This window comes from Onychomys torridus, chromosome 14 (genome assembly GCF_903995425.1).
Source record: "Onychomys torridus chromosome 14, mOncTor1.1, whole genome shotgun sequence".
Classification (NCBI taxonomy): domain Eukaryota; kingdom Metazoa; phylum Chordata; class Mammalia; order Rodentia; family Cricetidae; genus Onychomys; species Onychomys torridus.
Window position 1 is genome coordinate 28,060,807 of NC_050456.1, and position 24,490 is coordinate 28,085,296.

At 40.8% G+C, this 24,490-nt stretch overlaps 1 protein-coding gene across 9 annotated transcripts in view; it reads left to right on the plus strand.

Annotated features, from left to right (window-relative positions):
• Mia2 (MIA SH3 domain ER export factor 2) overlaps positions 1-24,490 on the plus strand; it is a 92,881-nt gene that overhangs the window by 64,632 nt on the left and 3,759 nt on the right. For 7 of the 9 annotated variants that reach the window (XM_036205899.1, XM_036205900.1, XM_036205902.1 and 4 more), the window contains 9 exons: positions 581-719; positions 4,884-4,985; positions 6,244-6,304; positions 6,762-6,797; positions 9,056-9,123; positions 10,413-10,495; positions 13,378-13,506; positions 16,060-16,215; positions 24,378-24,436. In XM_036205899.1, the coding sequence (XP_036061792.1) occupies positions 581-719; positions 4,884-4,985; positions 6,244-6,304; positions 6,762-6,797; positions 9,056-9,123; positions 10,413-10,495; positions 13,378-13,506; positions 16,060-16,215; positions 24,378-24,436 (833 nt within the window). The remainder of the gene's footprint in view (positions 1-580; positions 720-4,883; positions 4,986-6,243; positions 6,305-6,761; positions 6,798-9,055; positions 9,124-10,412; positions 10,496-13,377; positions 13,507-16,059; positions 16,216-24,377; positions 24,437-24,490) is intronic. The other 2 variants (XM_036205903.1, XM_036205904.1) reach the window with 1 other exon arrangement.

The window sequence follows — 24,490 nt, forward strand, 5'->3', positions numbered from 1 at the left end:
CTGAGACACGGTCTCTCTCTAAACTGGAAAATGAGCATTTGTTATCAGCTAGCTTGAATGACAACATATGTAAAATTTTGGCTTAAACAGAAGACTGGATAATTATGGTACTGGTGATTGAACCCAGGGCTTTGTGTGTTCTAGGCCAGGGCTCTACCACTCAGCTCTGTCCACCAGCCTGAACAGCAAGCTACTGAGGTGACTTCTTAGACTGTAACAGACATTCAGCATGTGAAACAGGGAAGGCTGATTCTAAATGCCCTCCTCTGAAACACTCATCCTCATGGCCTTCATCCAGTGGCTGTTACTTCTCAGGTTGAAAGTCAGAATTAGAATGTTGAAGTTTGAGAGATCTTCATAATAATCATACTAGCAATTTAAAATAGGGTTTGTAGCATCTTAGTTAAAATAGTTACAGATTTTGTCCTGCTGCTGAAGAACGTTTGGTTTGCTCTTCTCTGTAGTAATTGTCTACAGCTGCATCACCCCGGGCATGCCCAACCTTGTCTGTTCTTGATAGGTTTTACTTTTATGAAATTCCTTTAATTGTGTTCCGTTATGACTTTGAATGTTTCTCTAGAGCGTATTAGAAGTCTGGAATCTGAGCAGGCGTCTTTGCCATCAGAAATCACAGAGTTTGAAAACGAGAAACAGAAGCTTCAGCAGAAACTCCAAGTGATGACTGAGCTGTACCAAGAAAATGAAATGAAGCTTCACAGGTGAGAAGTATTGGGTAACTCCATCGACTGGCAAGCAAAATGGCTTTAAAGTATGTGTTACATGTTCAAGACCTTAAACGTGATTATTAGACATTATCAGTTATATTGCATCATTCACTTTTCAGAATGTTATTTGATCTTGAAGCACACTTTTCTTCTCTGAAGAATATGTAAATGATGTTGAAATTTTCAAGCTATTTCACAAAATCTTCCTTAATGTTAGTAAGCATTTATCAGATTATTGCCTTAAACTAATACTGACAGCCGGGCCAGGGAATCTTGAGTGATCTGTTTGGATGGAACTGCTTGGTGTATGTAAAACTGATTGCTTTCTCCTGTTCATTAGTCTTGCTCAGTGCTCTTCGTTCCAGTTAGTAAATGGCAGTGTCATTTGCCTTGTGTGCAGGGCAGATGCTTGTCATCCTTAAATGCCCCCTTTGTGTCCCATATTTGTCTTCTCATCACGTCTTGTCAGCCTTCCTAACTTTAGTCTGATGCCATTTCACCCTCTTCCAGTACTCTGCTTAAAGCCATTATTGGCAGTAGTTGGCTTATCACAGTAGCTTTGTGAATGTCTTTACACCTTAGCCTCCTGCACCGTCTTTTCTCTGTAATCACAGAATAACTCTAAAAACATAAATTGTGGGTACTGTCATGGTCTTTCTTGGGCCCCCTAAGTGCATTTAAAGAGATTTTAAAGCAAAACTTAATCTTAGCCTATCAGAGCCCAGCTTACTGCACCCGCCTTCTGACTATCTCTAGCCTATTCTGTGTCTTGTTTCTTTGTTTCTCTCTATTGACATGGCTTTCTTGATTTTTGGTGTGCCCAGCACATCTGTATCTCAAGGTCTTTTATGCCTGTTCCTTTTGCTTGCAATGGCTGTGTTTGCATGGTTTGATCCTTCGTTTCCTTAGGATGACAGGTTCAACTGTCATCTTAAAGAGGGCTGCCCTAACTAAAGCAGTACCTGCTATTCTGTTCCCTTCTCTTTCTTCACAGCCCTTTCTGTGTTCTAAACATCATGTCCTTCACCTCACATTAAATTTGAACTCTTAAGAAATGCTGTGTTTTTGTTTATATTCCCAGTGCTTCAACTGAGAGGAAAATGGTAGGTTTCCTACAGATAAATATGCTCAGTGCACTTAAATATTGATGTTAGGGTGTGGTTGTGCATAGAAACACCCAGATATAGGTAGAGATACTGATCCAGCAATTTGCAGATTTTCAAAGTACAAATTAGCCTAGATTTTTCATTATACAACCCAGCAGACTTTGCTTTCCCTTGAGGAAGTTAATGAAAGTCACTTGCCAGTCCTTATCCGTCATACATTTTACATACATACCTGATGTAAAGTTGGTCCGTTGATAAAATTTGTTTATAACCTTAAAGCCTGTTCTTCCAAAGCTTTCATGGCCTTTCATGAGGATGCTGAGAATGGTAAAGGTTCTGAGATGCCCAATGTGAGCACTCCCAGTTGAGGACTAACACAGCAACTTCTTTAGTTCTCCTTCTGTAAACAAGTGTTTTTCCCTGAGGGCCACATCTTTTGAGAACTGTATCTGGTGACTTAGCTATTCACATAGATCCCAAACACACGCTTGAGTGCTGTTGGTGTTCCTGATGAGAAGGCCATGAGATATTTTGTGGAGAAAATACAATGTATCAGGTAAACTTCATTTGGTCATAACTTACAGTGCTGTTGGCTGTAAGTTGAGTGCTAGAAAATCTACAATATATATTAAATAAGGCATCTTATTTTGTTTGAGGCTGTTTCATGTAGTCCGTGCTGGCTTGACCTTAATATACAATCAGCTATGACCTTTAACTTCTAATCCTTCTGCTTTTACTTCCCAAGTGCTTGGAACAGGTGTTTGCCACCATTGTAGTTTTTTGTTTGTTTGTTTGTTTTTAATTTTTATTTTCTGGAGCTGAGGACCAAATCCAGGGCTTGTGCTTGCTAGGTAAATGCTCTGCCACTGAGCTAAGTCCCCAACCCCCCATTGTAGTTTTTATTCATTTAATTTTTAAAAAGGATCTACTATTTAAATTGTGTGTGTATGTGGGGCCCTGTGCACGGGTGCTGGTACCTGCAGAAGTCAGAAGGGTTGGGTCCCCTGGAACTGTATGTGGTCACAGACAGGTGTGATCTGGGAATTGTGACATGCAGATGCTGGGAGTTGAACCTGGGTCCTCTGGAAGAGCAGCCAGTGCTCTTAACTGCTGAGCCATCTCTCCAGCCCCTCAACCTCCTTTCTTATACAACCCAGGGGGTGGCACCACTTGCAGTGGGTAGGGCCCTCCTACATCAATCATCCATCAAGGGAATGCCCCATAGGCTTGACGACAGCCCAGTCTGGTGTGGAGCTTCCCTTTTTCCAAAGTGCTGTAGTTTGTGAGAAGTTGGCACAACTGTTGTGAGTCTCCAAACCTGAAACGTTGTGTTCTGAAGGCACTCACTACTCAGGTTGAAGCACACCACCAGGTGTTGTAGAGGGCGGGACAGAGGAAGCTGGAGAACTGTTGAAATGTTAGGACTAATTCTTGCCTGTGTAGGGTGTAATTTAGGTTCAGTTATTTTGTAGATTTATTTTGTTGTTCTTGTTCAGTTATCTTCTTAATGCTTTTCATGACTGGTACTCTGTGTTGCTTACACTTTTTGAAGTTTAATGTTGGCAGGAAGTGAAGTATTAGAGCCTGGGGTTCAGTGTTTGCAATGTGACTCCTCTTTGAGCTCCTCAGTGGGTCTCCTCTCACGGGTAATCTTCAACTTGAAGGCTGTATTGGTTTACTCTTGTGTTGCTGTGACTGAAAAAACTAAACAAACAAAAACAAAACAAACCCTAAAAACAAATACTGTGATCAAGGTGACTTGTAGATGGGAGAGCTATTTTCTCTCAAGGCATACAGTTCCAAAGAGAGAGCGTGGGATGGTGAGGGAGCTTGGGAGCAGGTTCTGGAGCAGGAAGCTGAGAGGTCATAACCTGAACTTGAAGAAGAGGGAGAAAACCGGAAGTAGAGGAGGCTATATGCTGCCAGTGACAGTCATGTGACATGTGCTGGCATGTTGGTGAACTGTGAACCACAGATATGGTGCTGTCATGACAATGCCACCCACTGATTCTTGGCCATCTTGGTTTGTGTAAGCACACTCTGACGTCCACAGAGTAATGAAATGGCTTGTTGGATCATTTCTCAGAGACCTGTTGTTACATAGTATATGCCTGTATCTGGCTTCTCTGTGCTGTGTTTTCATTTTTGGGCAATGGAGATAATTGTCCCTTCTGTAGACCTGCTCACTAAACAGTGCACACAAAAGTCTAGCACATGCTAATGGTTCAGCAGGTTACCTGTCACCTACTATTAGTACAAAAAAAAAAAAAAAAAGTAATGTAGGATTAGTGCTGGTACTCATATTATTTGTTATTTTTAACTACCAATTAAAAATATAGGGGCTGCACACCTTTAATCTTAGTACTCAAGAAGCAGAGGCAGGAGGATCTTTGTGAACTAGAGGCCAGCCTGGTCTACAGAGTGAGTTTCAGGTCTACATTGTGAGACCAAACCCACCCCCCCCCCCAAAAAAAAACAAAAAAACAAAAACAAAAACAAAACAAAAAACAACAACCAAAAATCCCTAGGTGGTATTGGCGCAGGCCTTTAATCCCAGCACCGGGGAGGCAGAGGCAGGTGGTTCTCTGTGATTTCAAGGTCAGCCTGGTCTACAAAGTGAGTTCCAGGACAGCCAAGGCTGTTACACAGAGAAACCCTGTCTCAAAAATCCGAAGCAAAAACAAAAACAAAAACAAAACCCCCCAAAAATCCATAATTTTAGTTGTTGGTTTCTTGTTTTCAAACATAATGCTTTATTACAGAAAACCTTGATAAATGATAGTCTTTACTGTTTTTATTAATATTTATCCTGGACAAATTATGATAAAGTAAAACTCTTGAGACTGTTAATACCAATGAACACTGTGATCTTGGGTTTATAATGTTAAATTTCATATCAGAAATATACAAACTTTTTTTTTTTTGCATATGACCTTTGTAGTGGTGTATGGAAATTGCTTTGGGGGGTGCAAAGTTCTGATGTGATTTTTAAAATGTAGTTGATTATATGTATTACATACTTTAAAAGAAATAAAATACTCTTTGTTTTAAGGAAATTAACAGTAGAAGAAAATTACCGATTAGAGAAAGAGAAAAAACTTTCCAAAGTAAAGGAGAGGATCAGCTATGCAGCCGAGGAGCTGGAGACCTGCAGGTAGGAAGTACTCTCTCTCTTTTGGATGCTGAGCAGCAGAAGCAGTGACAAATGGCTGTCCTGGATCTCACTCTGTAGCCCAGGCTGGCCTTGAACTCAGAGATCCACCTGCCTCTGCCTCCCGAGTGCTCCCGAGTGCTGGGACTAAAGGTGTGCACCACAACCACCCAGTGAATTGGCTTATTTTTATTTCATTACTTTACATTTGAATTTCTTGGTATTTTGCAGATATTCAGAAAATATAAAAAGGAAAAAAATTTCTTTTCGGGAACTTTGATATTTAAGTACAGACATTTTATATTAATACCAAGAAGTTTATAAATAGTTATTAATGCTATGTGTGGTGGCACTGGGAGGTAGAACAGAATGATCACAAGATCAAGGCCAACCCTGGCTAAATAGTGAGTTTGAAGCCATCTTGGACTACATGAGACCCTGTCTCGAGAAGGAAATGGAGAGAGCAGCTAATTCAAGCTCCTTGGGTTATGTTCAAAGGGAGGAACGTGCACAGTATTAACATTCAGTGAGTGTGTCCTTGAAGAGCATTTTAGTAAATGCTTAGCTGTAGTTTTTGGTAACACTAGAATGTCAGAAAGAGACACAGAGTCATAGGAACACTCTTTATCTTGGGAAGAGTAAGTTTAGGCTTTGTCTAGAAGGACAAATTATTTTCTTTGTAAGTTATGTACTTATTTACCTTGTAAGAGTTCCTCTCCTGAGCTGGGTGGTGGTGGTGCATGCCTTTATGGAAGTCTGATCTACAGAGCGAGTTCCAGGGCAGCCAGGTCAGGTCTACACAGAAAAACCCTGTCTTGAAGAACCAAAAAAAGAAAAAAGAGTTCCTTTTCAGGGACTTTGTTAAGACTACAGGATCTGAGTTAATCTTTCAGGATTCCTCTTCCTAAAAATGAAAGCCGGAGAGCATCAGGCATGGTGGCGTGTACCTGTGACTCCTAGACTTAGGACGTAGAGCTAGGAAGATTATAACTGAGCTTGAGGCCAGGCTGGATGAGACCTTGTGTATTGTATAAATCCTTTGTGATGTTGTTTTAGCCACAGCCAAGCAATAGTACTCAAGAGGTTTGATTGAGGTTAGAATTAGAGGAAGAAAGGATGTACTTTAAAATCTGTCCATATCTCTCAAAGACAAGTCTTGGGGTTATACTTAAAATAAGGTAGAACACTATATTCTTGTAGCCACGTGCTCTCATTCCTTATTATATGTTACTACAGTGGAATAACTACTTGTTCTTTATAGACAGCGCGCCAAGGATCTGGAAGAAGAGCTGGAGAGAACAATTCACTCTTATCAAGGGCAGGTATGTGTGAGACTGTTGTGTGCACACAGCAGAGCACTGGACTCTAGAACTGTTGCAGGACTGCAGCTTTCATCCCTGCTGAAGTGGAACATTCCCAGGGAGCCAAAGATGCTGAAATCAGAAAATCCTGGAACTTTCCTGTCTTTGGAAATGAGGATTATGTACCCCCTAAAAATGCCTGTCACCATTGTAGTCCCATGTTGTGCTTGTTATCTTTTCCTTGGGACCTCTTGTTGATCATTACATGAGGTTTGTTGGCATTACAAAATTTACATTCAATTTTACAAAATAAGAGTTCAGTAGAGTAGATCATACATATACACGAAGTATGCTTTCAGAATGCTTATAGTGCTTCAGAGATGCCTGGACAGTTTGAGTTTATGTTTTGTGCCTTAAATTTTAGTGGTGGGAATAAATGTTTTTATTTAAGAATAATTTTAATCATTTTATTTTTTAGGTTATTGCTCATGAAAAAAAAGCACATGATAATTGGGTAAGTTTTAAGTTCACCTAAAGCCTTTTTGTCAAATTCCTTCCAGAAAATATACTACTCATTTTAGATTAGGCAAACATATAGATAGTATTTAAAAAATAATCACTTTCTATTAATTTTACCAGTAATGAAATCATGTTACAAGTCATACCATCGGAGGCACTGAGAAGTAATCGTCTTTTATTTTATACTTTTCTTTCTGAATGCAACTAGTTAAAAAAATCACAAAGGAATTCTGGGGGCCGGAGAGATGGCTCTGTGGTTAAGAGCACTGGCTGCTCTTGTAGAGGACCTGACCTGCGTTTGGTTCTAAGCTTGTCAGATGGCTCACAGGTGCCTGTAATTTTAGTTCCAGGTGATTTGACACTCTCTTCTGTCCTCTTACACACACACACACACACACACACACACACACACACACACACAGAGAGCAGGCACCTTGTAACTCCAGTTATATCACATTCAGGCAGAACACTCATATACGTAAAACTAAATAAAATTTTAAGACATTTAAGTTAATTGTTACATTTTACTAGTTAACATTATTGGTGCAACGTTCCTTTTTGTTCAGAATTGATTTTATGATTACATATTGCACACACAATCCCCCCCCCCTGCTTTTTTTTTGAGATAGGATTTCTCTGTGTATCCCTGGCTATCTTGGAACTCACTATATAGACCAGGCTAGCCTCAGAGATCCATCTGCCCCTGCCTCCCGAGTGCTGGGATTAAAGGTGTGTACCATCACTGCCTAGCCAAAAAAATCTTTTTTTGATAGTACTAAAATATATTTAAGCTATGTTTTCTGTGAATGTTTGTTTGTTCGTTGGCTAAAGTCAATTCTCATGTATATTTCTCATATGAAAACTAATTTGAAAGTAGAGTTCCTTTTACTTGTAAATAGTTAATAGTTCTAGACTGTTAGTCTGTGTCTACTGATATGGTAAGCTCACTTTTTGCATTTGATCTTGTTGCTGGAGTTATCTCCAGTCCAGCCCACCCAGGCCAGCAGTCACTCAGACCCAAATAAACACACAGATGCTTATATTATTTAAACTGTTTGGCCTAATGGCTCAGGCTTCTTGTTAACTAGTTCTTATATCTTTTTTTTTTTTTAAAGATTTATTTATTTATTATGTATACAGTGTTCTATGTGCATATATACCCGCAGGCCAGAAGAGGGCAACAGATCTCATTACAGATGGTTGTGAGCCACCATGTGGTTGCTGGGAATTGAACTCAGGACCTCTGGAAGAACAAGCAGTGCTCTTAACCTCTGAGCCATCTCTCCAGCCCCTAGTTCTTATATTTTAAATTTCTATTTAAATTCATTCATTTCTATTCATCTATAAGTTGCCATGTGGCTTGTGGTTTACCGGTACTTTTATATCTTACTTCCTCTGTCTATGGCTGGCGACTCCTGACTTAGCCTTCCTGTTCTCAGAATTCTCCTCTCTGCTTGTCCCACCTATACTTCCTGCCTGGCTACTGGCCAATCAGCATTTTATTTATCAACCAAATCAGAGCAACACACTCACAGCATCCCCAGCACTTCCCATTTTCTTTTTCTCAAAAGGGAAGGATTTTAACTTTAACGTAGTAAAATTACATATAACAAAACAATTATCAAGCAAGAATTACAGTTACAATATCTAGTCTATTTATAATATTTAGTCTATTTGTATTTGACAAAATTAAAGAAGATATCCTATTAGACAACCCCAGTATGATCTATCTCCTGTTTTATCTATTCTACATCTAATCTGTAGAGTCTAGTATTTGTTCATTGTTCTATACTTACTAGATGTGCAATATTCATTGATTGTATTTAGTTATTAAAAGCATGACCTGTATTGGTGTTCTGTGAAACTGTTTTAGACCTTTCTAGTTTCCTAGAATTATGGGCATAATGACCATCCATTTCCATTGACTTTGCCCTAAGCTTATCTGCCAACATGCCTCTTATGATTGGATATTTGCATCATCAAGTAATTTTAGGCCCCAATTTTGCATTTAAATAGCAACATTCACTAACAAGTACCAATTAAACTCCAGCTTTATGTTCATGCTTTTGGCTGGCATGAAACTCATTCCCTTTTTGAATAATTCCCTAAGTTTAAAATGTTTTATATTGACTCAAATAAATGCAGACTCATCTGTTTTTGGTTGTGACATTATATGCCATCATGCTGATATTTATGCTGCTCTTGCATTTAAGTTTGTGTAGATATAGTTTCAAATGTATTATTTTCTTCAAGCTGGTAGCTCGGACTTGTGAAAGAAACCTCAGTGATTTAAGGAAAGAAAATGCTCACAACAGACAAAAGTAAGTATTCATGGAAAAATAGTTTCCTCATTATGTAACACTTGTATAAGGATAAATTTTAAAAAAATGTAGCAAATTCACATAATTTTTTACAAAATATCTAGTTTTACTAGTTGAGAAGTTTTAATTTTTTTTTGAAATAATTTTCTTAGGCTACTGCAGTGGCTATTACACTTTAAAGAAGGTTTTACAAGATACACTGTAAAAAGTGTCACTTAAAAAAAATTAAGCCAGTATGAGAAAAAAGAAGAGTGGGCACAAGAAAGGCTGTCTCTGTGACACAGTGATGCTTAGAGTGTCAGTGTCCTCCATCTCTAAGGAGGTAAAGCATTTCTTGTCTCAGCCCTGGCTTGTGGTCGGGCGTCGTGTCATACAGTAATAAAGTGAAAGAAAGAGTAAAGGTGTGCAATACAAAGGAAGCGTAAATGCTTTACCTACGGGTGGTAGCAGTCTTGAAGAGTGTTAGGCTTGCTTGCCAAACTACTTTTGGCATCATTAAAAACTGCCTTCTGCCGGGTGGTGGTGGCGCTCACCTTTAGTCCCAGCACTTGGGAGGCAGAGGCAGGTGGATCTCTGTGAGTTCGAGGCCAGCATGGTCTCCAAAGTGAGTTCCAGGAAAGGTGCCAAGCTACACAGAGAAACCTTGTCTTGAAAAACCAAACCAAACCAAAACAAAACAAAATAAAACAACAAAAAAAACTGCCTTCTGTCTCCTGGCTTATAGCTCAGAAATTAAAGTCAAACAGTTGCTTTATTTCAAGTCTGAGGATCAAAAACTAAACATTTGTTTGAAAATGCAACATCTAAAGATACAAAGTTTAGAAATAAAATAGACGTATCAATTAATGGGATTTCCAATTTCACAAGGGGAAGTAAGTGTAGGTGTCTCAGAGCAGAGGTTCTGTGCGGTAGCCCTGGCCTTTTCATTTAGGAGTCAGGTAAGTCCCTGCCTCAGTTTCCTTAGTTATAAAATGACACATTTGCACTCGTTTATCTTGGATGGTTCTACTTCAGAAGTGTAGACTGTGAGATCGCACTCATCAAAGTCTAGTTTTAAAGAGCCAAGCAGTTCTAAACATGAGTACCTCTAAGGAGAAGCCAGTCACCCCCAAGTAAGTGTGGGAATTGTAGAAAGGTATCCGGGCAGACCAGTGCTGGGCCTTTTTCTTTTCAGCAGAGGTTGAGCTTGTGGGAGGAGCTGGTTTGGAAGTGGCCTTTGCTTAAAATGTGCTGTTTGTTTTGGCTGAGTAACTTTGAGTAGCTTAGAGATGTTTACTCTTTGTTTGCAGATTAACTGAAGCAGAGTTGAAATTAGAACGTTTAGAAAAAGATCCTTATGCACTTGATGTTCCAAACACAGCGTTTGGCAGAGGTAGTCTTTTTAACCCCTTGTTTACAATACATATTGTGTGTCCATATATATTGTGTATGTAGTTTACTTTAGTGTAAGTTAACATTTTCACCTCACAGTATTTTGTATTTTGTAGCAAGGGTTCTATTTGAAACTGTCTCACTAACTCTGGGATGTCATTCTGTATGCTGTGAATATGTGCTGCTCTGATTGATTGATAAATAAAGTTGTTTGGCCAATGGTGAGACAGAGTAAGGTTAGGCCGTACATTCCAGAGAGGAAGAAGAAAGGAGAGTGGGGCAGACGCTGCCAGCCACTGTCAGGCAAAGCAAGATGTGAAAGTACCAATAAGCCACGAAGCCACGTGGCAATGCCTAGATGAATAGAAATGGGCTGAGTTAACTTGTAAGAGCTAGCTAGCGAGAAGCCTGAGCCATTAGGCCATACATTGTGTAAGTAGTATAAGCCTGTGTGTGTTTACCTGGGTCTGAGCAGCTGAAGGACCAGGTGGGACACAGGAAAACTTCCAACTACACCAAATATTTATATATTTGGTATATATTTGGTGTATGTAGTTTGCTTTAGTGTAAGTTAACATTTCACCTCACAGTATTTTGGATTTTGTAGCAAGGATTCTATTTGAAACTGTTTCACTAACTCTGGGTTTGGTGTTTGGGTTTGGTTTTCCTAGTGGTAATGAAAGTGAGTGGTGTCTCCTTTCTCAGGGAACTGTCCTGACAGGTATTTAGTGCTGTCGCCTCCTTGCAAAGCTCGGCACTCTGAATGGGGCCATTGGCTGATTTTTGGGAGAATGAATGAGAAGTAGTGAAGTGGAATAGCATTGTGACTATTTATATATTAACAATACTTTGAAATTTGCTTGATTAGAGTGAGAATTAACATAGCATTAAAAAATCCTTCAACTATTGATTGAAAAGTTAGGGCAGATGTGGTCTACAGTTGATGACTATAATTACCCTGGGAGGTTCGCCCTTTAGAGGTGCAGTCAGTACCTCTGCTGGTTCATTATTATCATTTTAATGATCTCTAGCTAATCACTTTCAGAGTGATTTTAGTTGAAGTGGAATTAAAGTCCTGTAGTTATGAAATGAAATCTTTATCGGTAGAATCTACTTTTAATAACCTCTGAAAGTCAGCAAATCACTTTTGAGAGTCAACTTTCATTAAAATGTAAATGTTTCTTACATTTTAAAATATCAGATTATTGAAGTCTTCAAGTCATAACAAAGCTTGGAGTGTGACAAGTATATAAGCAGAATTTTTGTTTAACTTCAAATCAGGATTCTATGGGAGGGTAAAGCATGCTTTGATCTTTTCTGTAAACCATTTGGGTGTGTCAGGTACACACTTTATAAGACTGTATTTTAAGTGTGAATTCCCTGGTGTTTAAGTTCTTTTTTATTGCTGATTTTTTCTTTACCTTTGGAAGCATAATCACAATCTGGGAGTGATTACGGTTGTAAAATGGTAGGTCTTTTGGTCACCAGGATTGCAGAAATTTATTGGATTCATGATAATATCTAACCAAGTCTTTGACTTTACAATTCAAAAGTAATTTCTGGTTCTTCAGAGTATTTTATGCATTTATTTAATTTATGCATTATTTAATTTTCAAAATCTTACTTTTAGCCAGGCAGTGGTGGCCCATGCCTTTAATCCCAGCACTTGGGAGGCAGAGGCAGGTGGATCTCTGATTTTGAGGCCAGCTTAATCTAGAGATTGTATTCTAGGATAACCAAGGCTATATATATAGAGAGAAACCCTATTCCAAAAAACTAAAACCAAAACCAAAACAACAACAACAAACCCAAAAAAACTGACTGACTCTAACATTTCAGATTGAACGTGGCCTACATGGCTCTGCCTTAAATCAAGCACTTCCTTGTTGTAAACCTTCCCAGTGGAAATATTGGGAAGTCATCAAATTCCCAAACCACCGGTGCATGGTGGCAGACACCTTTAATCCTACTACTGAGTCAAGGACAGGCTCTTTGTGAGGTTAAGGCCAATCCAGTCTACATCCCCAGTTCCAGACCAGCTAGTACTATGTAATAAGACCGTTTCAAAAACAAACAAACGAAAACCCAACAACTAAACAAAACAACAACACACAAAATGAACCAACAGAACAGGCAAACTTACTTCCTGCTCCCTAAGTCTTCAGTAACCCTGAGCACTGCCAGCATCCTTTGTTTAACGTGTGTGGTTACTTACGTAGCTGATGGTTTGGTTTCGTTTGTTGGTTGGTTTTTATGTACATGTCTTGAGACTTGTGCTTGTTTATTCATGTAAAGTTTCTCTAGAGCTTGTAGCCTGCCCTCAGCATTGCACAGATAAAAACAAGTGACATTTAACAGAGACCTTCACATTTTAAAAATCAGAGCTCTCTCAGGGCTAAGGAGGTGGCTGCTAAGAGCACATACTGCTCTTGCACAGGACCTGAGTTCAGTTCCTAGCACCCACATTGAGTAGCTAGTGGTCCCTGTAAACTTTGAGCTCTAGGGTATCCAATGCCTGTGGCCTCATAGGCCACTGCTGCTTACATGTACACAACCCACACATAGACAGACTCACACATGCCAAATTAAAAACAAAATAAAACCTTAAAAACGTTGGACCTTTGTATATAGGTGTAAAGCTGACAGAATTCAAGTTCTGAGTATTTATATATACAACCTTATGTTTTTAATTGACTAAATGTCTGATTTGTTGAAAAGCTTTAAAAACTCCAGGTTCTCTGTTTAATCCTGTGCAGTGTTCAGGGCACAGATTAGACATGGGCTGGCAGCAGGATGACCCAGGGACAGTTGTTGAATGGGATTCTAACTTTATGGTACCGCTAACTGGCTATGCATGTACATCTGCTGTTTTAATTATTCCAGAGCACTCCCCATGTGGTCCCTCACCACTGGGCCGACCTCCATCTGAAACGAGAGCTTTTCTCTCCCCTCCAACTTTGTTGGAGGGTCCACTCAGACTCTCGCCTTTGCTTCCAGGGGGAGGAAGAAGAGGTATATTGTTTAAACATTTTTATTACTCTAAATGTCTTCCTTTATATTTTCAACTCAACTTACCTTTAAAATAATCTGTAAATAGACATTTGGAACGTACAGGCATTCCTTGCACTTATCATAGATTCACTTATTTTTTTTTAACTGGGTAAAAAATCTTGGGCCAGATATGGTGGCACACACCTTTTATCGCAGCAGCTGGGAGGCAGAAGCAGGAGGAACTCCGTGAGTTTGAGGCCAGTCTGGTCTATATAATAGTGAATTGTAGGCCATTTGGAGCTGCATAGTAAGATTCTGGCTCAAAAACAAACAGCAAAATTCTCCATAGCACCTTGTTTTTCATATGTTTATCTCTTGCACACAGTTTAAGGTGCTAAATCCAGAGTACTCTGAATGGCAGACTCTTTTGGTGTAGCACTCAAAAAGTTGTAAATTTTGAAGCATTTCATATTGCAGATTTTGGGTTTGTGATGTTCAACCCTTTAGGGTCTATAAACACACCCAGCCAGGAGGTGGTGGTGCATGCCTTTAATCCCAGCACTTGGGAGGCAGAGGTAGGTGGATCCTGTGAGTTCAAGGCCAGCCTGGTCTACAGAGTGAGTTCCAGGACAGCCCAGACTGTTATACAGAGGAACCCTGTCTTAAAAAACACAAAACAAAAACCACACACACACAAAATCTAAAATTGTAAACACTTATGGTGCCATGCATTTTCAGTAAGGAATACTCAACCTATACTGGATAATGAGGAGTCATTGTGTATCTTTTAAAACCATACTATACTACATAAAACATTTTAAAGAATATGTAAGACATAGCAGTATAACCAGCATAAAATGTGTTTTGATGAAACAAGATCAAAATATAGAATTTTATATGTATATATTTAATTGAGAAACATTTTTATATATTTTTTGTAGTAAATCAGAATGTGAAAGCCCTTATCCTCCCTTTTAAGCATGAAGGAAGTCAGAAGTGCTCTTCTAGGCAGACTTTGGATGGGGCTTTTCAGGAGTCCTAACTCTTACTGACACTTTGAGAGACTATGCCTGGGTTGTCTGCCTTGCTCCCATACCACCTTGCTTTTTCTGTATTTCCATAGCTATGTTAAGTATAGGAACTGCTAACGAAATGTCTCTAACCATTTGTGTAAGTGATTTAACAAACTAAATGTAAGACAAGTGACACTATGAAAACAGCAAGCTAAACCAAACATATCAACATTGCACACTGAGCCCAGCGCCCCCCCCCCTCGGGCAAACTGCGTCCTTCTGCTAAACCAATGCCATTATAACTATTTTAGAATCCTGTTCTTTGTGAGAATATCAGTACCCTAGAAATAAGTTTAATTTCTCACTGGAAGTTGAATTGCATAAGTCAAGGATTGCCTGTAGTCAAATGAATGTTTGAAATTATAAAAATTACCTTTCCTTTCTCCTCTCCTGTTTAAGTACTTTCCTCTTCTATTTAATTGTTTTTAACAGTATGTTTAGATTATTTGCAAGGTTATTTCCTGTCTGTTAAAAAGCTCCAGAAGTTCTTGGTAAGTTACCAGCAGGCCTGAAATCTCTATTGGATCAAGTTTCCTATGACCAGGGAAAGAGTGGCTCCTTCTCCTTCCTCTGATTATCTTGAAATTTGAAAGCTTGCATAAGATTGTGTATAAGGAAAGCAATTTATTTTTAGGGAGTGAATCGTAGATAACTTGTTCTTAAAACTCTTTAAGCTTTTGTATTTTCAGGTTTGCAATGCTCACCTGAGGGTCACTTGGCCTGTGGCTTTGGTCCTGGTAGCGAGTGATGAGGAGTCTTAGAACCTCTCATTAAAGCCTGTGGACTCCTGAGTATTGTCCCTTCCCATCCTTCTTCTCATGAGCTAACAGGAGGAGAGATGTGGAGATTTACTAGAATATATATTCATTGTTGGATAGAACCGAGATTCTTATTACAACTTCTGATGCAAGTTTTGGTCTTGTAACGTTAGGCTTAGTGTAGTACACTTCCAAAGAAGTTGTCTGAAACTACTTGTTTAGTAGCAGAATTGCTGTTGCAGGAATATAGCCTCTAGGATGATTGATAGAACTCATGCCTAAATAATAAAATCCTTATCTTTTGCTTATTTCATAATTTTGCTTAGCATGAGTCTTTATAATTTACTCTCTATACCTTATTTTTCAGATTTATTATCTAACCACTGATTATAATTATAAAATAATGATGATGGTAATTCATAAAGATGAATTTTATAGGCAAATGTTGTTGGATATTTATTTACTTATTTTGTGCTATGGGTTGACCCCAGAGCCTTCTGTTAGCTAAGCAATACTCTAATCTCTGAGCTATATTCCAGTCTGTAAGCAAGTATTTGTTTATGCACATTGCAAAGTTATTTTCCCATTTCTTAGAAATGGTTTTGGTAGAATTATAATCTAAATATTTTCCAGGGAAGCTTTCTTTGAATTTGTATTCACTTTTGAAAAAGCATCTTGATTTCGACAGTGGGTCTTTTGTGACACTTTTTGAGAAAATATAGATTTGGGTTTTCTTTAATTAGGCCCACGAGGCCCTGAGAATCTTCTGGACCATCAGATGAATACTGAAAGAGGAGAGTCAAGCTGTGACAGGTTGTCTGGTGCTCCGAGAGCACCTTCTGACAAGTCCCTGTCACCTCCATGGGAACAAGACCGAAGGATGATGGCCCCTCCACCAGGTATGTAAAAACAACAGTCACTGTTCATATTTGTATGACATCTTGTGTTTGGGACACAGTGAAGAGGACCATATGTGTTCTTATCTTAAAAATCTTATCTTGGGGTTGGAGAGATGGCTCTGTGGTTAAGAGCACTGACTGCTATTCCAGAGGTCCTGAGTTCAATTCCCGGCAACCACATGGTGGCTCACAACCACCTGTAATGAGATTTGGCGTGCAGGCAGAACACTGTATACATAAAAAAAAAACAAACTTAAAAATAAGAGTATTTAAACAGTATTATGAGGTGACTGTTCACATTACAGGAGCTTTCCCAGTTATTATTGGTTACACAAGTAAAACATGCTTATTTTTGAAAATCTGAACGTTAGGGATATGGAGCTACAAAAGTAAAAATTTCCCTTGTTGTCTTAGCACACATTTCTTGCCCTGAATTTAGTTACTTATCTTGAGGGATTTTATATATATGTTCACAAATATAGTTGTTAAAATTCTTTTATCACTGCTGCTTGAACTCTCAGCAATCCTCCTGCATCCTGAGCTGTTCTTCCGCTTTTCTTGAAACTACCCAGATCATACTCCCTGGGATGACCAATGTTCTGGCTGGCAGGTGTCTCCTCCTTGGGAGTGAAGGAAATGTTCAGGTGCAGGACCTACCTTCTACTTTCTAAATTTCCCAGGTGTGGCTTGCCTATAGAGAGGTGTTTTAGTTAGGGTTTCAATTGCTGTGAAGAGACACCATGACACTTATATAGGAAAACATTTAATTGTGGGTGGCTTACAATTTTAGAGGTTTAGTTCATTATCGTCATGGCGGGAAACATGGTAGCCTGCAGACAGACAGGTTGTGTGCCACACTGAATGTAGCTTGAGCATATGAGACCTCAAAGCTTACTTCCACAGTGACACACTCCTTTCATCAAGGCCACAAGGCCGTACTTCCTAGTAGTGGCACTCCCTGTAGGCCAAGCATTCAAACACATGCGTCTATGGGGCCATTCCTTCACACCACCACAAAGAGGATGCATCTGTGGATGCCATGTGCATTCCTGGGGCTTCAGGTTCTCAGCCTTCAGCAGTGAAGAGCAAGTTGGGTGCCCCAGAGGCTGATTTCCTTTCACTTCCAGCCTGAGCTTATGCTCTTGCTGCATTTACTGTCCAGCTTGTCACAGCTGCTTCCTAGGGCTTTCTCACACTGCTTGTGGCTGGTTGAATTCAGAGTGCTACTACTACTACTACTACTTATTTTATTTATGCTTCTTTCATATATTGCATCCTAGCCATAATTTCCTTTTCCTCCTCTCCTCCCAGCCCCTCACATCTCCCCTCTCCCCCACATCCATTCCTCCTCCCTCCAGAAAAGGCAGGCCTCCTGGGGATATCAACTGAACATGCTATATCAAGTCACAGTAAGACTAGGCACCTCCCCTCATATCAAGGCTGGGCAAGGAAACCCAGTAGGAGGAAAAAGGGTCCCAAAAGCAGGCAAAAGAGTCAGAGACATCCCCACTCCCACTGTTAAGAGTGCCACAAGAACATACAGGCTCCCTGATTGTCAGTTTAGTCTCTGTGAGCCTTGGTTAGTTGATTCTGTGGGTTTTCTTGTGATGTCCTTGACCCCTTTGGCTCCTATATTCCTTCCTCCCCCTCTTCCACAGGATTTCCTGAGCTCCACCTAATGTTTGGCTGTGGGTCTGCATCTGTTTGCATCAGTTGCTGGATGAAGCCTGTCTGATGATGGTTATGCTAGGCTCCAGTCTACAAGTATAGCAGAGTATCATTAGGAATCATTCATTTCATTTAATTTTTTTTCCTTCTTTTTTTCTGCTGGTTGTGTTGGGTTCTATTGTAGGTTCAATCATAGGTCTCTGGGCTATCCAGTCTCTAGTTCCTGGTTCTCCAGACAGTATCAGGGGTGGTCCCTCTCATGGCATGGGTCTCAAGCTGGAACAGTTATTGGTTGGTGTCTCCTCTCCTCTCCTCTCCTCTCCCTCTCTCTTTTAGATTTATTTATTTTTATGTGCATTGGTATTTTGCCTGGATGTATGTCTGTGAGGATGCCAGTCCCCTTGAACTGGAGTTACAGACAGTTGTGAGCTGCCATGTGGGTGCTAGGAATTGAACCCAGGTCCTCTGGAAGAGCAGCCAGTACTCATAACTGCTGAGCCATCTCTCCAGCCTCATTTGGTTGGTGTTTTCATTAAGGTTTCAATTGCTAGGAAGAGGCACCATGACCACAGCAACTTTTATAAAGTAAAGCATTTAATTGGAATGGCTTACAGTTTCAGAGGTTTAGTCCATCTTCATCATAGTGGGAAACATGTGACATGCAGGCAAGCATGGTGCTGGGGAAGGACATCCTGATCTGTATGCAACAGGAAGTGAACTGACACTGGCCATAGTTTGAGCATAGGGCTTTGAAGCCCACCCCTACAGTGACACACTTCCTCCAACAAGGCCACACCTCCTAATAGTGCCACTCCCTTTAGGGGCCATTTTCTTTCAGACCACCACAGATGGCTACTCTCACAAGTTCTGAGCCAACTTTACCCCAGCACATTTTTCAGGCAGGACTAATTGTAGGTTGAAGGTTTTGTTGCTAGATTGGTGTCCCAATCCGTCCACTGGAAGCCTCGCTGGTTACGGAATATGGCAGGTTCAGGCCCTGTATCCTTCATTACTAGGAGTCTTAGCTGGGAGTTTCCATTGCACTAGGTTCCTAGATCACCCCTGAAGTAACCCCCAATTCCAGTCATCACTCCCAGTATGCTTTCTCCCCATCCTCCACCCCCGCCTGATCCCTCTGTTTCTATCCCCACCTGCCCCAGTTCATTCACTAAATCTATTCTCTCTTCCTTCCCAGGGAGATCTACGCATCCCACCTCGAGCTCTCCTTGTTACTTAGCCTCTCTGGGTCTTAGTAGCTAACGTCCACGTATAAGTCAGTATTTACCATGTTTGTTCCCTGGGTCTGGGTTACCTCAATCTGAATGATTTTTTTTCTAGTTCTATCCATTTGCCTGCAAATTTCATGATGTTATTTTTTTCTAAGCAGCTGAGTGACACACCATTATGTAAATGTACCATATTTTCTTTATCCCTTCTTGTGTTGAGGGACATCTAGGTTGTTTCCAGGTTCTGGCTATTACAAATAAAGCTGCTATGAACATAGCTGACCATGTGTCCTTGTGGACAGCATGAAAAGAGCAACTCTTTTTTGTTTTTTGAGACAGGGTTTCTCTGTGTAGCTTTGCGCCTTTCCTGGAACTCACTCTGTAGACCAGGCTGGCCTCGAACTCACAGAGATCTGCCTGGCTCTGCTTCCCGAGTGCTGCTGGGATTAAAGGCATGCGCCATCATTGCCCAGTGGAAAATGGCAATTGTTATGAAAGAAAACATTTAATTGGGGTGGCTCGTTAACAGTTTTGGAGGTTCAGTCCATTATCATCATGGCAGGGAGCATGGCAGCATGCAGGCAGACGTGGTGCTGGAGGAATAGTTGAGAGGCCTACATCTTGCAGGCAACAGGAAGTCGACTGAAACTCTTGGTGGTATCCTGAGCATAGGAAACCTCAAAGCCCTTTCCCACAGTGACACATTTCCTCCAACAAGGCCATGCCCACCCCAACAAAGCCACACCTCCTAACAGTTCTACTACCTATGAAATTATGGGAGCCAGTTACATTCAGACTACCACATTTCCACTTCCTGGCCCCTGTAAGCTTATAACAATATCATAATCCAAAATGCATTTAGTGCAACTTCAAAGTCCCCATGGTCTATAACAGTCTCAACAATGTTTTAAAGTCCAAAATTCCTTCTGAGAGTCATGCAATCTCTTCTTTTTTTAAAATCTAATTTAAAAATTTTTTTTTTTTAAGCTGAGGACCAAACCCCAGGGCCTTGAGCTTGCTAAGCAAGTACTCTACCACCTAGCTAAATTCCCAACCCTTCATGCAAACCCTTAACTGTAATCACCTGTAAAAATCAAAATCAAAAAGCAGATCACATACTTCCACCATATAATGGCACAGAATATGCATTACCATTCCAAAATGTAGGGAAGGGAGCATAGTGAGGAAATACTGGACAAAAGCAAGACCAAAAACCAGTTGGGCAAACTCCAAACTCTGCATCTCCATGTCTGATGTCAACACACTCCAGATCTCCAACTCTGTTCAGCTTTGTTGACTGCAGCACACTTCTCTCTCTTAGGCTGGTTCCACTCCCTCTTAGCAGCTCCCCTTGGCAGGTATCCCATGACTCTGGTATCTCTAACATCTTAGTTCTCCAAGGTAATCCAGGCTTCACCTTCACAGCTTCATGTAGTGGCCTCTCCACTAGGCCATTCAGGGACACCTCTGATACATGCCTGGCCTCAGTGGCTTTATTCCATAACTCCTTTCTCCTATCCTTAACTCTAAAGCCAGAACCACGTGGCAGAAGCTGCCAAGTTCTGCTGCTTACTGGGGCTGGAACATGGCCCCCTCATTTAATTACATCTTCACCAGCTTTCTGTTTTCCTTCACTGCCTAAGCTTGGCTGTCCTTGAACTTGCTCTGTAGACCAGGCTGGCCTCAAACTCGGAGATCGGATAGCCTCTGCCTTCCCAGTGCTGGCTGGGATTAAAGCTGTGCACCACCAAACCTGGCTCTACACTTTTCTTTGGTTCTTTTTTACAAGTGGAAACTTGGATGGGTGGGATCTTACGCCAAGGTCACCGCTCCCTTTATTCCATTTCTTAATCAGTTTATCTCCTTGAACACAGAACTTAGCTCCATTCCACTTTCTGGTGCTCCTTTTCTCCTCAAATATTTTTTTGTTGCTCAGCTTGCTCCTTTTCACAGTAAATCATCATAATAACCACACAACAGTGTCTATACTAGGCTGTTTTGAGATTTCTTCTGCCAGTGGAATTAATCTAAAACTCTTCACTTTAACCTTAGGCAGACTCTTCAGACAAGGGCAAAAGGAAACCACTTCTTCACCAAAATATCACAAGACCAGTCTTGAGGCCACATGCTAACACTCTTCCTCTCTGAAACATCTTGATCCCACAGTTCATCAAGTCACACTCAGCACCACTCTCTTCCATGCTCTTTCTAGTATTGCACATTAATCCTTTCCAAACCAAAAGAACCAAAGTCCAAATTTCTCTAACATAGTCTCAGCAATACCCCACTCCTGGGTACCCCACTTCTGTCATAGTTAGGGTTTCCGTTGCTGCAAAGAGACACCATGACCATAGCAACTGTTTTAAGAAAACATTTGAGGTAGCTCACTTACAGTTTCAGAGGTTCAGTCCATTATCGTCATGACAGGGAGCATGGTGGCATGCAAGCAGATGTGCTGGAGTAGTGGCCGAGAGTCCTACATCTTGCAGGCAACAGGAAGTTGACTGATACACTGAGTGGTATTCTGAGCATAGGAAACTTCAAAGCCTCCCCCACAGTGACACACTTTCTCCAACAAAGCCACACCCCCTAACAGTGCCACTTCATATGAGATTATGGGGGCCAGTTACATTCAAACTTCCACAGATAGTACATCCTTTGGTTGTATGCCCAGGAGTTGTATAGCTGGGTCTTGAGGTAGATCAATTCCCATTTTTTGAGAAACCACCATATTGATTTCTAAATTGGCTGGTAATTTTGCACCCCACCAGCAATGGAGGAGTGTTCTCCTTGCTCCACATCCTCTCAGCATGAGCTGTCACTAGTAGTGTTTTTGATCTTAGCCATTCTGACAAGTATATGATGGAATCTCAGAGTCCTTTTGATTTGCCTTTCCCTGATGACTAAGGATGTTGAACATTTCTTAGTGTTTTTTGCCCCTTTGAGGTTTTTCTGTTGGTAATTCTCTGTTTACATCTGTACCTCATTTTTTTTTTTTTTCCTTCTAGAGCTGAGGACCGAACCCAGGGCTTTGTACTTGCTAGGCAAGCGCTCTACCACTGAGTTAAATCCCCTGGGCTTTTTTTAGTTGGGAGACTTTTAACAACTTGCTTTTATTTTCTTCGGTGTTATTGGTCTATTCCAATTATTTATCTGATCCTGACTTAACTTTTGTGAGTGTTATCTGTCAAGAAAATTGTCCATTTCTTTCTTTGTTTTTTTTGAGCTGAGGATCGAATCCAGGGCCTTGCTCTTGCTAGGCAAGCGCTCTACCACTGAGCTAAATCCTCAAGCCATTGTCCATTTCTTTTACATTTTCCAATTTTGTATAATACAGGTCTTTGATGATTCTTTGTATTTCCTTGGTGTCTGTTGTCATACACCACCACCACCACCCACCCACCCACCCCACCCCCACCCCACCCCCCCCCCCCGCCACACACACACACATACACACACTGTAACTGGAAGTTTTTGTATATCCTGCCCAGGCCCTGCGGTTGGGACGAATCTATCTCATCCCTGTCTCACAGCTGCTTGGTCTCAAATAAACACGCAGAGGCTTATATTATTTTCAAACTATAGGCCTAATGGCTCAGGCTTCTTGCTAGCTAGCTCTGACATCTTAAATTAACCCATTTTTATAAATCTATACTCCGCCACATGGCTTACCTGTACACCTTGCTTCTCCTGGTGGCAGCTAGCAGCATCTCTTCTCCCTCTCCTTTCTCCTCCCACTATCTCTCTTGAATTTTCTCATCTGGCTCCATCCTGCCCTGCCATAGGCCAATGCAGCTTTATTTATCAACCAATCAGAGCAACATATATTCACAGCATACAGAAAGACATCTCATAGCACCACCCCAGTTTAATTTGGATATTCTCTCTCTGGAATTCAGATTTCTTGATTTGTGGTTGATCTCTGTTCTCATAGATTCCCTCTCAAGATGGTGCTCAGCCTTCACCCTCCAAGTCATTATAGAGTAACAGAATGGACCTCCTTTCCATTGATGACTCTTGCTGGGAGAATCAAGAGTCTCACCAAAACCTGTAGTTCTGTTTGAGTCAGTGAACACTGTGGGTCTGTCCCTGCTCACCAGGGTGGCACGCTTCCCCTGCCCCACCAGGGAGCCATGTGACTGGAACTATGTTTGGCTTAATAACAAATCCATTTAGATAAACAACAGCAGTAGGTTCCATGACCTCCCGAGCCACAGTCTTTTGAGCAATGCTTTGCATGAACTCCCTCCTGTAAGGCAGGCCTCAAATTCAATCAGAATATGGTTGGTCATTCCTCCAAAGAGTCATGGCACTATTGGGCCAGCAGCTGATCTTGACTGGAAGGTCATTATTGTCGCATCCAAGTTTCATCAGTGGTTCCATTGGTGACTTTTCTTCTCTAGTGGACTGCATAGCCCCTCTGGCACTATAAAAGCTAGCCTGCAGAAAAGAAGTTTCCGGTTCCAGGTTGGTTTCTCTCTGTCCTCCAACAGAAATACATTGTGTCTTCAGAAATAGGGTCTTACCGTGCACTACTTAGTACCTGCCACGTGATAGATAGACTCTGGATCTAAATAACAGGTTACTTTTTGTCAGTGGAGGGCAAAAGGTATATATTTTGTGAAAAAATAAACTCTGAGTTTCTGATATTTTGATGAACATTAGAAGGAAAATGCTAATGTGAGACCTAATCTTGAGACCTGATTAAGGATGAGTTGTGAGTTTTCTCTACTTCATCCTAATATTTGATCAATCCCATGTTGGAAGAAAAGCAGGGCATTCTGTGTAAAAGGCTTTCTATTAGCCCTCTGCTTTCATGGGACTAGTCCTGATCCACTGAGACAGCTCTTTGCTAAGATCTGAAAGGTGGTTATAAATGAGCCTTCTCTTCAGGAGTTGTGGAACTTTCCTTAGTCTTGTCCTCTTACTCTTGGGAGCTCATTAGAAATAATTCTTTCCATTGACTCTTGTTACATCAAGGTGGTTTCCTTGGCATTGTGCGGAGAGATGTTTCAGGGGAGTCTCAGGAGCGTAAGTCAGATGAGGGGTGACATAGCATTGCTGAGTTCAAGTGAGGCCAGGGAAGACAGTTGGCACTGTTGATGTCTGCAGTAGGACAGTATTTAGGTAAGGTTACTGTTGCTGTGATAGAACACCATGGCCAAAAGCAACTTGGCATGGAACAAACCAGTGTCATTTGGATCTGGAAATGGTCTAGAAATAAAGTGACAATTCATGAATTTTTCCTGGTTCAATTTTTCTGTCTAGATGGGCCAGTCTCCTCAGAAAAGGAGTCCATTAGAAATGATACCAAAGATCAACCTGGTGTAAGTATTGGAAATTGAATTCTACCCATGTATCCATAACCAGTTTCTTGATTT